Below are 12757 nucleotides of genomic sequence, written 5' to 3'. Positions count from 1 at the left end.
TATCCCAGAATCCTACAACGTGTGGGGATATTTCCTCTTCCATTAGTGATTATATCACGGAGAGTGCTGAAACCTGAGGAAGATGAAGAGCTACTTCAAGAGTAACTGGGGTACCAGATAGTCGGTTCAGATGCTGGCCCAGCTCAAGCGCAATGGAGAAAACAGGCTTGCCATTCTGGTCTGCTGGCTCCACAGTGTGAGAGCCAGTTCCTAGGGATTTAGATGCAAGAACTTAGAATCACAAGTTATAAGTAAGATGGTAATAAATCAGACAGTGTAACCATAAGGCCAACAGTATTCATAGATTTTCCCACTGGTATTTAACTTGAGATTACTTATCCCCAGAGCTCTACTCAAACCAAGCTTGAGCTTTGTTTACACTAAGAACAACCTAGAACAGGGTGCCTATTAACACAATTGAACATTTGACTCTAATTTGTTGTTCCCAATATATACCCAAGGAAACTTCCAGAGAGATGTGTTATCTGATAAGTCATTTAATTAAGCAAAGACTTGTTCTGCTAATTAAACTGTCTGGGATAGTGGAGCCGCCTGTGAGACTTGAAAATAGCAATCCAATAATAGATCCGTACTATATGCCACAGACTGCAGTGGTCTTATTTCATCTAGCTTTTAATTATATGGATGAAAGATCTGACTTCAGCACTTGTCGTTGGTTCTCTGCCAGCTCCGTTAAGTCATCAGAATTCTATTATTTATTATTTAGTCAGCCATCTATAAAGGCTCACATTGCGGCTGGGTCCTTTTAATGTTTCCCTGAAAGCCAAGTTTTATAGACACGAGTTTTGTTTCTGCTTGTAGGTGGATGAGGTCATGCTGACTCTGAAGCAAGCTTTCAGCACTGCTGCTGCTCTGCAGAGTGCCAAGACGCAGATCAAGCTGTGTGAGACCTGCCCCATGCACTCTTTGCATAAGCTCTGTGAGAGAATCGAAGGTACCACAGAACATGGCCTTGGCGTGAGAGGAGTTTGCTTTGGCATCTGGACACACTGAAGTCCCCACTGTCATTGAATAGTTCTTTGTTTCCGCTGTGAACGAGACCCCCCCCTCCCCAGAGCGTTTCTCAAGGCTAGTCAAACTCAACTGTGCCATCAGTCGCCTCTGCATGCTTGCCTTTCTCCCTTTTCTTCTGAAGGCAAACTCAAGCCAAGAGCTTGTATTTCCCACAGTTCTTATGTCTGGTTCTACATGTGCACAGTGGGGACCAAGCAAACATTTGCTGAGAGAGGGGAGAGACCGAGACTCCCTAAAGACTGGCCAGTTTTTCCTTTTGTTCTCTCTCTCTCACACTTGGCAATATATTCCTTTATTCTGAAAGTTGAGAAGTGTAGCAAAACTTGCTTGGTTTTTAGGATCTTTGGAAGAGTTAAGAGAATAGAAGTGGTATCATGAAGCAAGGTTTTTTTGTTTTGTTTTGTTTTTGTTTTTAATCTGTGCTGAGAGGCTGTCTAGAAACAGTGGTCAGTTGTCCTCTGTGGATCAGGCAGGATGTACTGGGGATGCAGAAATGTTTGACATCCGCTGTGCCTGAAGAAACCTTTTAGCCTGGAGAAGACAGGCATGTGAGCATACTGTAATGGAGGGAAACAGGGCAAACTCCACAGTAAGACTGACACATTCACTGTGGATTCTAGCTGTGAGCTCTAGCCCATAGGCACCAAACAAGCATGTGCCAAGGTATAGATTTATTGAATATCCACACAGCTCTATGATCTAAATTTATTTCAAAGTAATATTCAGGTCGTAAAGTTTATAAGGGTGATTTTTAAAGAATGGTTACTACTCTACAACACAGGAAACATTTACCAAATGGAATGCATGTAAACAAATGGAAGGTGTTTGTGTGTGTGTGTGTGTGTGGCTGGTGAAGGGAACATTATAGTCTATGTGCAAGGTGATTACATAAGATCAGTTAATGGTACAGAGGGAGAAAGGGAGAGAGAGCTCTTCCATTTGTCTACTCATAAGATATTTCAGCTGGATCTAAGAAAGTCCTCAGTGTACAAAAACCAAAGAAAAATAAGCATTTAAAGAGAGAAGCATTTTTAATCCTGAAAGACGGAAAGGATGTATTCAGATACTAAAAAAAAAAAAAAGCAAAAAATAGAAACAAAATAAAACACATTATAAAAAACAATCGCTAACAACTTGGACCTACTAATTCTTAGTGTTTATTTACCAGAAACTGCTTATTTGGGAGTACATGCTCTGCAGCTTGGCTCTCAAACTTGTCAAAACTTTACATATAATACAAAGGGGAAACTTCTGAGGAAGTCGTGGGAGTCATTTTCAAGCCACTTCTCGGTGGTTCTCATACCTTGAGGACGACCCACAGCTCTCTGATTGCCCTTAAGTCTCTCTCAGCAAGCAGGAAATCATGGCTGGTACCAGAACCCTTCCTGTCTTAGCCAGTGTTCCATTGCTCCGAACACCATCACCACAGCAGCTCTTTAACTGGAGCTTGCTTAGTTCCAGAGGTTTAGTCCGCCATCATCACGGTGGGGAACGTGATAGCATGCACAGAAGGAGTAGCTGAGAGATGTATCCTGATCCAAGGGCAGAAAAAAAGAGATTCTGAACCCGGCTTAGATTCTTTTTCCTCTTTTCTTCTTTTGAGGCAGGGTTTCTATGTAGTCCTGGCTGTCCTGGAACTCACTATGTAAACCAGGCTGGCTTCTAACTCGCAGAGATCCACCTGCCTCTACCTCCTGAGTTCTGGGATTAAAAGTATGTACCACCATGTCTGGCTACATGCTGGTATATGCAAACCTAATTGACTGAGTAGCAGGGATACGTAGCATATCTGTTAAAAAAAAAACCAACACATAAGAAAACTCATGGATTAAGTATGAAACATCTTTGACCGTTTGGTTTTAGAGAATGACCACAGAGGTGTCTGAGTATCATGTGTGCTTCCTGTAGCATAGCACAATGCTCAGAGCAGGAAGTGAACATCAACATTAACTCTTAACCAAATAAAACCTTCATCACTCTTCATCAGTTGTTTTTCTTCATCCAGAATGCAATTCTGGCCTAATCAATTCTAATCCAGTTCTGATGTTTTTGCCTTGTTATTCCACAGTCTGCATGAAGCACGAAAGTTTTTTTTTCTTTATTCACACAGGGATGTGAATCAATACGATTAAAATCTCAGCTGAGAGGCAATATAATAAAATCTCATCTGAGAATCAATATGATAATATATCATCTGAGAATCAATATGACAGTATGTCATCTGAGAGCCTCTTCAGGAGCCTGTGCTAGTACATAAGAAGTCAGGCTTACGAGTGCTTCCTACCACCGAAAAAGATTTCAGCGTTCTCTCTGTGACCCTCTACATAATATTGCCTGTGCTTCTGAGAGAAAGGAGGGGATGAAAAGTCACTGTCCTTGTCCCTGTTCTTGCCTCATAGTGAACTTCAATAGGTGCACTTGTGGCCAAGCCTGTGTAAACCAGCTGTGCAGGACTCCTTGTAGTCATGAACTAAATTCTAATTTTTTGCAACAGTTTTTAAAAAGGTATCTTTGCCATGCTATCTGCAGAGATCTGGGTCATTTTTATTTTAGAATGGAGTTTATTTAAAATAATTACACAAAAGTATACTTATTGCCATATAATAAATTTTAATTTATTATTATTTTCTTTATTTACATTTCAAATGCTATCCCAAAAGTTCCCTATACCCCACCCCCACCCCTGCTCCCCTACCCACCCACTTCCACTACTTGGCCCTGGCCTTCCTCTGTGCTGGGTAATATAAAGTTTATAAGATCAAGGGGCCTCTCTTCCCAATGATGGCTGATTAGGCCACCTTCTGCTACATATGCAGCTAGAGACTCGAGCTCAGGGGGTACTGGTTAGTTCATATTGTTGTTGCACCTCCAGGGTTGCAGCCCCCTACAACTCCTTGGGTACTTTCTCTAGCTCCTCCATTGGGGACCCTGTGTTCCATCCAATAGCTGACTGTGCGCATCCACTTCTGTGTTTGCCAGGTACTGGCATTAAAAGTAACTAAAGTGTAGAAACTGAGGAGGTGGCTAAGCAGGTGGAGAGCAGTGTAAATGCAAGGACCAACATTTAGCACACACACATTTAGCACACTTACAAAGGGTAGGCATGGTCCCACAAGCCTGCTAGCCCATTGATGGAGTGGAAAGGGTAGAGACGAGTGTGTCTTGTGTCTTAGGGGATAGAGAGTTGAGCTGAAGCTGAAATAACATCCCAAACTGATATGGAAGGGAGAGAAAAAAGACATCCAACATCAACCACTGGCTTCATCACCCTCTCAAACATCCTCCTCCCCCAAATCCACCCATGCACACAGCTAACGTTCGCACAGATTGCTTTGCTTTAATTACCTGACACTTCGTGTTTTCCTTAGAAATCCAATTAGAAAACTTAACAGTAGGCTTATAAAACATGGTCATGCTTGTATTGAAACTCAGTTATACCAAATTAAGTCATAAGAAAGTATTTTTAGTCAGCACCGAAAACACTAAAACCCTGGCTTGATATTTCAGACAGATATTCCTGAGAGTGAGAACCTTTCATAACCATCTTTTCACTTTAACATCATTTATTTATTTGTTAGGTGTAGTGGCATGTGAGTCCTAGTGTGACATAGCTCCCGTGTGGCGGTCAGAGGACAACTTGAATGAGTTACTTTTCACTTCCTGTCATCTGGTTTGTGGGGTGCAAACTTGGCAGCAAGCACCTTTAACCTCTGGTCCATCTTGCTTAATACCAAATTATTTTTAAAAATTGCTAGTCCACATAGAAGTTTACTATATGTTTATATATATATATATATATATATATATATATATATATATATATATATGGCTAGATGGCTTCTCTATAATCCAAATTTAGTGGCAATACTTACAGGGGCTGGTAACCCGTATCTTTACAATGGATGCTCACTTGATCACTGTAACTGTGAATTAAACTCCTCCCCTTTAAAAAAAAATAAAAATAGAAACCTCCTTATGGAGACAATTCTCCAAGGACTTTGTGTAAACGCCGTGTGCATGTGTGGAATATTTGCTGGAATTTACGGTCTAGCACACATGGAAAGATTGGCTGCACAGCACAGAGATTGCTGAGGTGACAAAATCTGAAGCTGATGTGGGCTACAAAACGAGATGATCTAACAACAGCTATGACAACGAAAAACAGTGGAAAGGTTTATAAATATCTCAATACAGAGAAGTAGAGTATTTCCTGGAATAATTGCCCTAAATGAAGTTTTACTTGATTTAAATGGAAGGCCCGAATAGGAATCACCCCTGTTTCAGTAGTCCTGTATTTCCATGTTACTATTAATTTGCATTTATGATGGGTAGCTCAGCAGTTGTGGCTAAGGCTAGCCCTTGGGCTAGCCCACCGGCCCTGGGCTGCCATGTGCGTTCCCTTGGGAGTTCTCATAGTCGTCGGTTTGCAAGTTTAGTGAGTGGAAGCTGGCCGTGCTTGTCAGCATTAGAGAATCTGTGTAGACATTTTCTGTCCAGTTCCACTGGTGTACCTGCTGGTTTAGGTCTCGTGCTTTGCCGCTAGGTTTTGTCTTTCCGCTGTCATGTTCCAGGGTCCTCTTCCTGAGAAGACTGAAGGAGGCGGGGAGGAGGGTAATGGCTGACGTGCGCTTAGGCCTCTGCAGCCAGCCTCTATCTCACACTTCCTCATCTTTAAGGTCTCTACCCACCTCGAGCCAAGCTGGTAATCCAGAGACATCTCTCTTCGCTGACGGATAATGAGCAAGCTGATATCTTTGAACGGGTTCAGGTAACAATCTTCACATATCGATCTCCTGTAACAAACGTCAGGAGCAACGTGGGGTCCCATCATTGAATTCTTTTTATTCCATTGCCTGGAAGTTATACATCCCTAGGGCTAGCAGAATGGGAAAGCTAGGTTTCTATATATCCTCTGGACATGTAAATCTAGCTGAGGCTACACCGAGAGCAGCGAGTCCGGTTTGCCCTACTCGGCTCTCCCCTCCTGTTTTCAACAGAAGATGAAGCCCATCAGCGACCAGGAGGAGAACGAACTTGTGATTCTGCACCTGAGGCAGCTCTGTGAAGCCAAGCAGAGGACCCACGTGCACATCGGGGAAGGCCCGGCGGTGAGAGCAGACCTCCTCCTTGGTTTATGTCTGTCCCGGCATTAATTCACACAGGGAGTTAACAGATCACAAAGGACATGGGAGAGGATTTGTTCCTTTGGGCGCTCACCTTTGTTAGGGTGTTACTGTGCCTTAGAAAAACCTAGCATTTATGAGGTTCATGGGAAATTTTAGCAGACACTGGTGCATGGAGATAGATATAATCATTATAGTTTTAAAATGTAAAATAACTTGGTATTTTGGGTAGAACAAAGGCAACCATGTAGATTCACAATGTACAATGAATGAACATATGTTAAAATTACATTGACCTATGATTTTTTTTTTCTGTATTTCTACACCTGTTTTATCTGAATGGTAACATGGACAAGAGTCGTTCTTGTGCATGCCTGCTTCCACTGTAAACTGAAGGGTGGCGTGTCTGAGCCCATGGCTTTGAATAAATTCTCGGTGGTTGCACAGTGGTTGACAAAGCAAAATCAACAAACAAACAAACAGAACCCACCACGAGACCACTATCGCTAGGGTCCTACACGCACACCTCCTAAGGACACAGATAAATCCTGGTTTTGTATTTCACTGCACCTTTTGTTGCCATCAGTAACTTATTTTGGTGTGGAGACATTTGAGATGGAGCCCAGGTTTTCCCCAAACTCCAAGTCTTCCTGCTTCAGCCTGCCCAGAGGTAGAATTAGAAGCTCCTATCACCATGCCTGGCTTTGCAGCCAAAGTTGTTGCTTGTCTCTTTGGTACATTTTGTGTGTTTTGTGTGTGCATTGAGTGTGGAGGTCAGAGGAGAGTTTGCAGGGGTCAGTTCTCTCTTCCCAGGCATCTCCCTTGAGTCTAACCCAGGTGGTCAGGCATGCAGGAACTTCTTTGCTAGCTGAGCCATCTCACCCTCCCCTCTAGAGATGCAGGGGGTGATCAGGCGTGGCCCTTTGAGAGCTCCTGCACCGACCTGAAGCCTGCAGCCTAGTCTGCCCTTTCAGTCTGTTTCTCCTGACCTTTGTGTGACATTAAATGAGCTGAGGCGATAAATTCCCCTAAAACACGGCGCCTCTCTTCTTAGCATTGACATGAACACATTTCCCATTTATCTAGTGCTTGAGGGCCCCCCTCTCAGGGTTCCCCCTAGCTTCACCTTCTCAGGCCAGCAGAGGACTGTGATGGGATTAAATACCCAGAGCACCTAACTGAGTACATCCCATTGATTCACGTTACTGACAGATCTTTACTACTCTGAAAGGTACATGACCACATACAAATAAAAATAGAGGGTTTATCGTTGTCATTGTCATTGTTTAAGATTTATTGATTTTGTCTGTCTGATTGTTTGGCCATCACATGTGTCTGTGCACACGCACGTGTGTGTGTGTGTGTGTGTGTGTGTGTGTGTGTGTGTGTGATGACCACGGAGGTCAGAAAAGGCACTGGATCCCCTAGAACTGGAGTTACGAAAGACTGTGATCTACCGTGGATGTGCTGGAATCAGAACCTGGGTCCTCTGCGAGAACAACCAGTGCTCGTAATCCTTGAGCCATTTCTCCAGCCCCGAAAACAGAGTTTCACAAAGGCATCACCAGGAGGCAGCTTAGGTTACAGAGTTTTCTGCTCATTGAAACTTGCTTTCCCCTGTGACTGGGACACACTACAGACAGACACTTTGGAAAAGGATGGAGGTAGCCAAATGAAAAACAGCAGAAAAACTGACATCCCGAGTTTTTAATCTTTGGTCAGTGAAGCAGGGAAATATTCGTTAAGTGGAGAGGCACGGAGGAAAGGTTTTACTTCTGTCCTTTTTTTTTATTACTTACAATATTAAACTCTCTTCCTTATAATCTTTGTGTTCACACTGTGGAACCTAAATTATTACGTCTTAATTGAGCGACTTGAAGATTGCTTGCATTTCCTTAACTGCTTATTCCTGAGCCTACATTTAAAGCCTCGTTTAACCTCGAGTGTGCTGACACTCTAACCTTGATGTTCTTCTTTTCCTAGGTTATTTCAAATAGTACAATCCCAGAAAATGTGACAAGTGGTGGGAGGTTCAAGCTCGATGTTCTGAAAAATAAAGCGAAGAGATCCTTAACTTCCTCCCTGGAAAATATCTTCTCCAGGGTAAGACCTAACTGGGCTATCCTGGGTAAATGTATCTGCTTTCTGTCTCGCTTGTGATCAGCTCGATGCAGGCTTTGTCAAGGGGCGCTGTTGAGAAAACTTTAATTCAGTCAGCACTGCAATAACATAATCTTGTAATCCCTGAACTTGAGAATCAGAGGCAAGACTGGAATGAGCAGCTAGCCTGGGCTACATAGCAGCACCATGTCTTAGAAATCTCATAAAACAAGTTCCCTTCTTCTAAAGGTCTAGATTTGTTCTCTGACCTCTGAAATCTGAGGTCAAGCCACAGACATTTCTTGTTAGAGATATGTATGTGTAGAAATGGGAAATTGAATCCTGACGTGCAGTTCTGTAAGAACTTCTGATATTTTGACATCTCATAATGTACTTTAAAATGTCTGCTTTTCCTTTGTCCACTATTAGATGCTGACATAAAATGTTAACAGTATGAAGTAATGGAAAAATTATGTATCCAATTTAGACATTTCACACGTTTCATTTCAATGTTAGCAAAATGTTTCCCCTTGCACGGGGGTTTCCTCTTTCTGAATCATGAAGTCTTAGGCCAGGGCTGCCACGATTTAGGTGTGAATGCTACCTTTGTGGTCTAACAGCCTACAGGAGACAGCTCCAGCAGAAGAGAGTGCCTGGAGTGGGGAGCCTAATTAGTGAAGGAAGGCTTAGCCCTTGAAGGGAAGTCTAGCTGAGTGTTTGAGGCCTAGGGGAGGAGCAAGCACTCACAGAGAAAGGTGCCTTATGCCGGGAGCAGAGGTTGAACTGACTGAGGGTCCTAGCTGCAGTTGCAGTGTAGTAGCCCCAGCGCGGTGAAGAGAATGTTAGACTAGATGCAGCAGAATGGGCTCAGTCAGAGGATGGTTATGTGTATGGCTACACTAATGTTCAATGCATCCAGGGGAGAAGGGAATTGCAAAGAGGAAAAGGGTGGAAGTGAGAAGGAACTCTTCTTTTGGGTTTAACTTAGATGTATGGGCATTCGATTGTGCACATAAATGGGCATGCTCTATGCAGCTCCTAGCTTTATTGATGGAGAGCACCTGGGAGCAGCTTTCCTGTCCACGCCTGACAGCCAGCTGGGTTGGGTGACATCTGACTTCTGGAGTTTGGTTTCTCCATGGCAAATGGTGTTGTGCCATGGCTCTTTTTGGGTGCATACTGCCTATGACCTACAGCTTGGATGTATCGTATCTCTAGTCCAAACTCCTCAGATAGCTGCCATTTTCTGGTCCTTGACAACTTTGCTTCATTAGTTTCTTGCCTCAGGGTGTGATGTCATTAACAAGCAGAAAGCGGAAGACACAAGGAAGGGAGTTCGTTTGTTCCACTTCAGTGTGTTCTGGGAGTGGGGCGGTGCTGTGCCCATTGCCTGGGGAGTTGGTGAGGAGTAAATGAGCTGATAGACAGACAGAAAGACAGCACTTAGAGTACTGCTCAACCTGCTGCTGTTATTGTAAAACAATGCTGTATGTGTCATTTAGCAATGAGCTCTGGACTATTATATGGCTCTATATGTATATGTATATACATGTATATCTATCTATCTATCTATCTATCTATCTATCTATCTATCTATCTATCTATCTATCCATAATCTGTCTGTCTCTCCATCCATCCTAGGCCATTCCAATCAGCATTATTTTGGGAATTTATTAGCATGAGGAGCTAGCTCACCATTCATTATAAGGCCTCTATTGTAACTGTTTTACTGAGTTATGCCCCTAAGGAAGACAGGTGGCAACACACCCCAAGTCAACATTATGTCCCTCTCAGGTCATGTATCATTGTGAAAACATCACTTAAATACCACCAAACTTGGTGCTCTTGTCCTGTAAGGGAGCGCATGCTAATAACTGACTAGGGCTCTCTAAAGAGATGTGCTTAATAGCTTAAGAGCACACTTTAAACTCACAGTCGATTTGTTCATAATTTATCTTGTCATGTTAAAATATATGTAAATGTGCACAATTAGGGTCTCTTGAGAAAAATCATTTCAAGGACTCAGTTTAAAAGAGTTGTCGTAGATTGGCTGGGGTTTAGAAGTTAGTGGGGCGTTTTCATTATGGTGGGTATATTTATATCCCAGTGTGTCCAGCTAATATTACCCATATGTGCATGGTTGAAGGGTTATGAAGTGGAGCATAGGCAATCCTTTACTTTCATTTTTAAGCAGAACTTACAGGAGTAACCAGCCAAGAGGATTGAGCCTGTCTGCCAGTCTCCTTGGCCATGATCATACGCTAGCATCTTATTTTATTTTTTTACTTATTCACTTTCCATCCTACTCCCGGCCACCCCCTCCCACATGCCTTCCGCTATTCTTTTTCTCCTTCTCCTCTGAGCAGGTGGGGGCACCCCTGGGTATCCCCTACCCTGGAACTTCAATCTCGGCAAGGCTTGGCGCTTCCTCTTCTACTGAGGTCAGACAAGGCAGCCCCGTTAGAACATAGCCCACAGATAGGATCTGTTCTAGCCTAACCCCATTCAAGTTGTTCAGGACCCACATGAAGGCCAAGCTGCACATCTGCTACATATGTGCTGAGAGACCTGGGTCCAGCCTGTGTACGCTCTTTGGTTGGTGGTTCAGATTCTGAGAGCCGCAAGGGCAAAGGTTAATTGACTCTGTTGGTCTTCCTGTGGAGTTCCCATCCCCCTTTGTGGCCCACAATCCTTCCTCCTATTCTTCCATAAGATCCCCAAGCTCCATCCACTGGTTGGCTGTGGGCATCTGCATCTGTCTGAGTCAGCTGCCGGGTGGAGCCTCTCAGAGGACAACATGCTCCTGTCTGCAAGCAGGAGATGAGGTGGCCCAGTGGTGAAGGCAATGGATTGCTAGCATCTTTGATGGGGCTTTTCAGAAACTGAACCCTGAGCTCATCATATCAAAATACATAGGAAGTAGGACTGGGGCTGCTGGTGTAGAAGTTCTACAGGTGATTCTGATGTACAGAATGAAGTTTCTACTTAACTCTCCATTGTGATGCTTCATGCTCCAGGACGTCATTTATTGTTAAAGTATGGACACAGGTGAGCAGCTACACCAGCTGGGACAGTGGTTCTCAACCTTCCTAATGCCGTTCCCTTTAATGAAGTTCCTCAGGTTGTGGTGACCTCCCCAACCATGAAACTGTTTTGTTTCTACTGTTATGAATCATAATGTAAGTATCTAATAGGCCACCTTAAAGGGGCTGCAACCCACAAGTTGAGAACTGCTGGTCTAGGACCCTGTCTGTCACACAGAATCCTGGCCTATCCTTAGAACTGCTTCATCAGAAAATCATGTCCAATAGTGTGGGCTTTAACAATCCCCCCAAGTCGCACTGACACAACCTCAAGTTTGAGAGCTGCTGCTCTGAACAAGTGTGATACTCGAAGCTCTGACACCACAGGTGTCACCTGCAGGAAGGGAACACAGTATTTCATAACAGTTTCATTAGAATGATTGAGTAGCTGGTGAGGGACCTGAAAGCAAGGTCTGGCCCTGGCAGCCTTTATGGCTATGAACTTAGACAATTTCATTTCTGTTCAACTGTAGTTTCACCATTTGTAAAATGTGTATCGTGATACTGAGTTACATTATAAATTAGCATTGTGAAAGGGCCACTCTGGAAGTGTGACCTCGGTATTCACTGTAGGCTGGAAACCTGCTGTTTACAAAGAAGCTGAAGGGCCGCCCTTGCTGTCCATTGTGACCTTGGTACTCTGCACCGTCCTTGCCAGACTGGCTTTGAAGTGTCTCTTCTGCATGCCTTGAATTGCTGTAATAGCTCTCAGCAAGGCCAAGGCCAATCTATTTTGGTCTCGGTGAATACTGTAGCTTTTGTGTACTGGGATGATGCCAAATGCTGTAAATGTTGTGGCCTACCAAGGTCTTCACATGTAACAGAAGGCTGGCCACTCCATCTGTCTGGTAAAAGTCTGACAGATCTAAAGGGGTTTGTGTTCCACAACTGACCGTGTCCCCTCTTTGGGTTACATAGTACAAGTTCAGTCCTGCCTGAGTGTAGCTCAATATTGCTTTCCAACGCGAGATGTACTCGTTTATAAGATGGGATTCCTGTTGTAATTTCTTAGAAGTTTACATCATTAACACTGAAACGTGGGCCCAAGGAAAATGACTGGTACAGGAGTTACCTAATGGTCATGCTGTAAAACTGAGAAAGCCGTATGTTTAGAGATTGAAGACTGAGCCTTGTGTTCTGGATGCTTGTTGCTGTTTCTCAGGTTCCCTATATACACTCTGGTGTAAAATGTGACTTATTTTGAATCCCTTTCTGCTCTTGAGAGAAATGTCTACTGTATTCCGGAGGAATTAATATTTGTTGACACTTTTAAAGCAATTTTGCTTTATTTTTTACATAAAAACCAATACAGAGATATGGATAAAACACCATACATAGCAAAACACATGACATAAATTCCCTCTCTCTCTCTCTCTCTCTCTCTCTCTCTCTCTCTCTCTCTCTCTCTCTCTCTCT

General features: G+C 43.4%; 1 protein-coding gene across 2 annotated transcripts in view; it reads left to right on the top strand.

The window, feature by feature from the left end:
• Positions 1–12757, top strand: part of Tbc1d4 (TBC1 domain family member 4) — a 162207-nt gene that overhangs the window by 109440 nt on the left and 40010 nt on the right. For both annotated transcript variants that reach the window (XM_021203091.2, XM_021203090.2), the window contains exons 5-8: positions 823–955; positions 5712–5803; positions 6033–6143; positions 8142–8261. In XM_021203091.2, coding sequence (XP_021058750.1) covers positions 823–955; positions 5712–5803; positions 6033–6143; positions 8142–8261 — 456 coding nt within the window. The remainder of the gene's footprint in view (positions 1–822; positions 956–5711; positions 5804–6032; positions 6144–8141; positions 8262–12757) is intronic.

Source organism: Mus pahari, chromosome 8 (genome assembly GCF_900095145.1).
Source record: "Mus pahari chromosome 8, PAHARI_EIJ_v1.1, whole genome shotgun sequence".
NCBI classification, from domain to species: Eukaryota; Metazoa; Chordata; class Mammalia; order Rodentia; family Muridae; genus Mus; species Mus pahari.
Note: the sequence above shows the minus strand (reverse complement) of the source record. Positions and strands in the feature narration are given on the sequence as shown.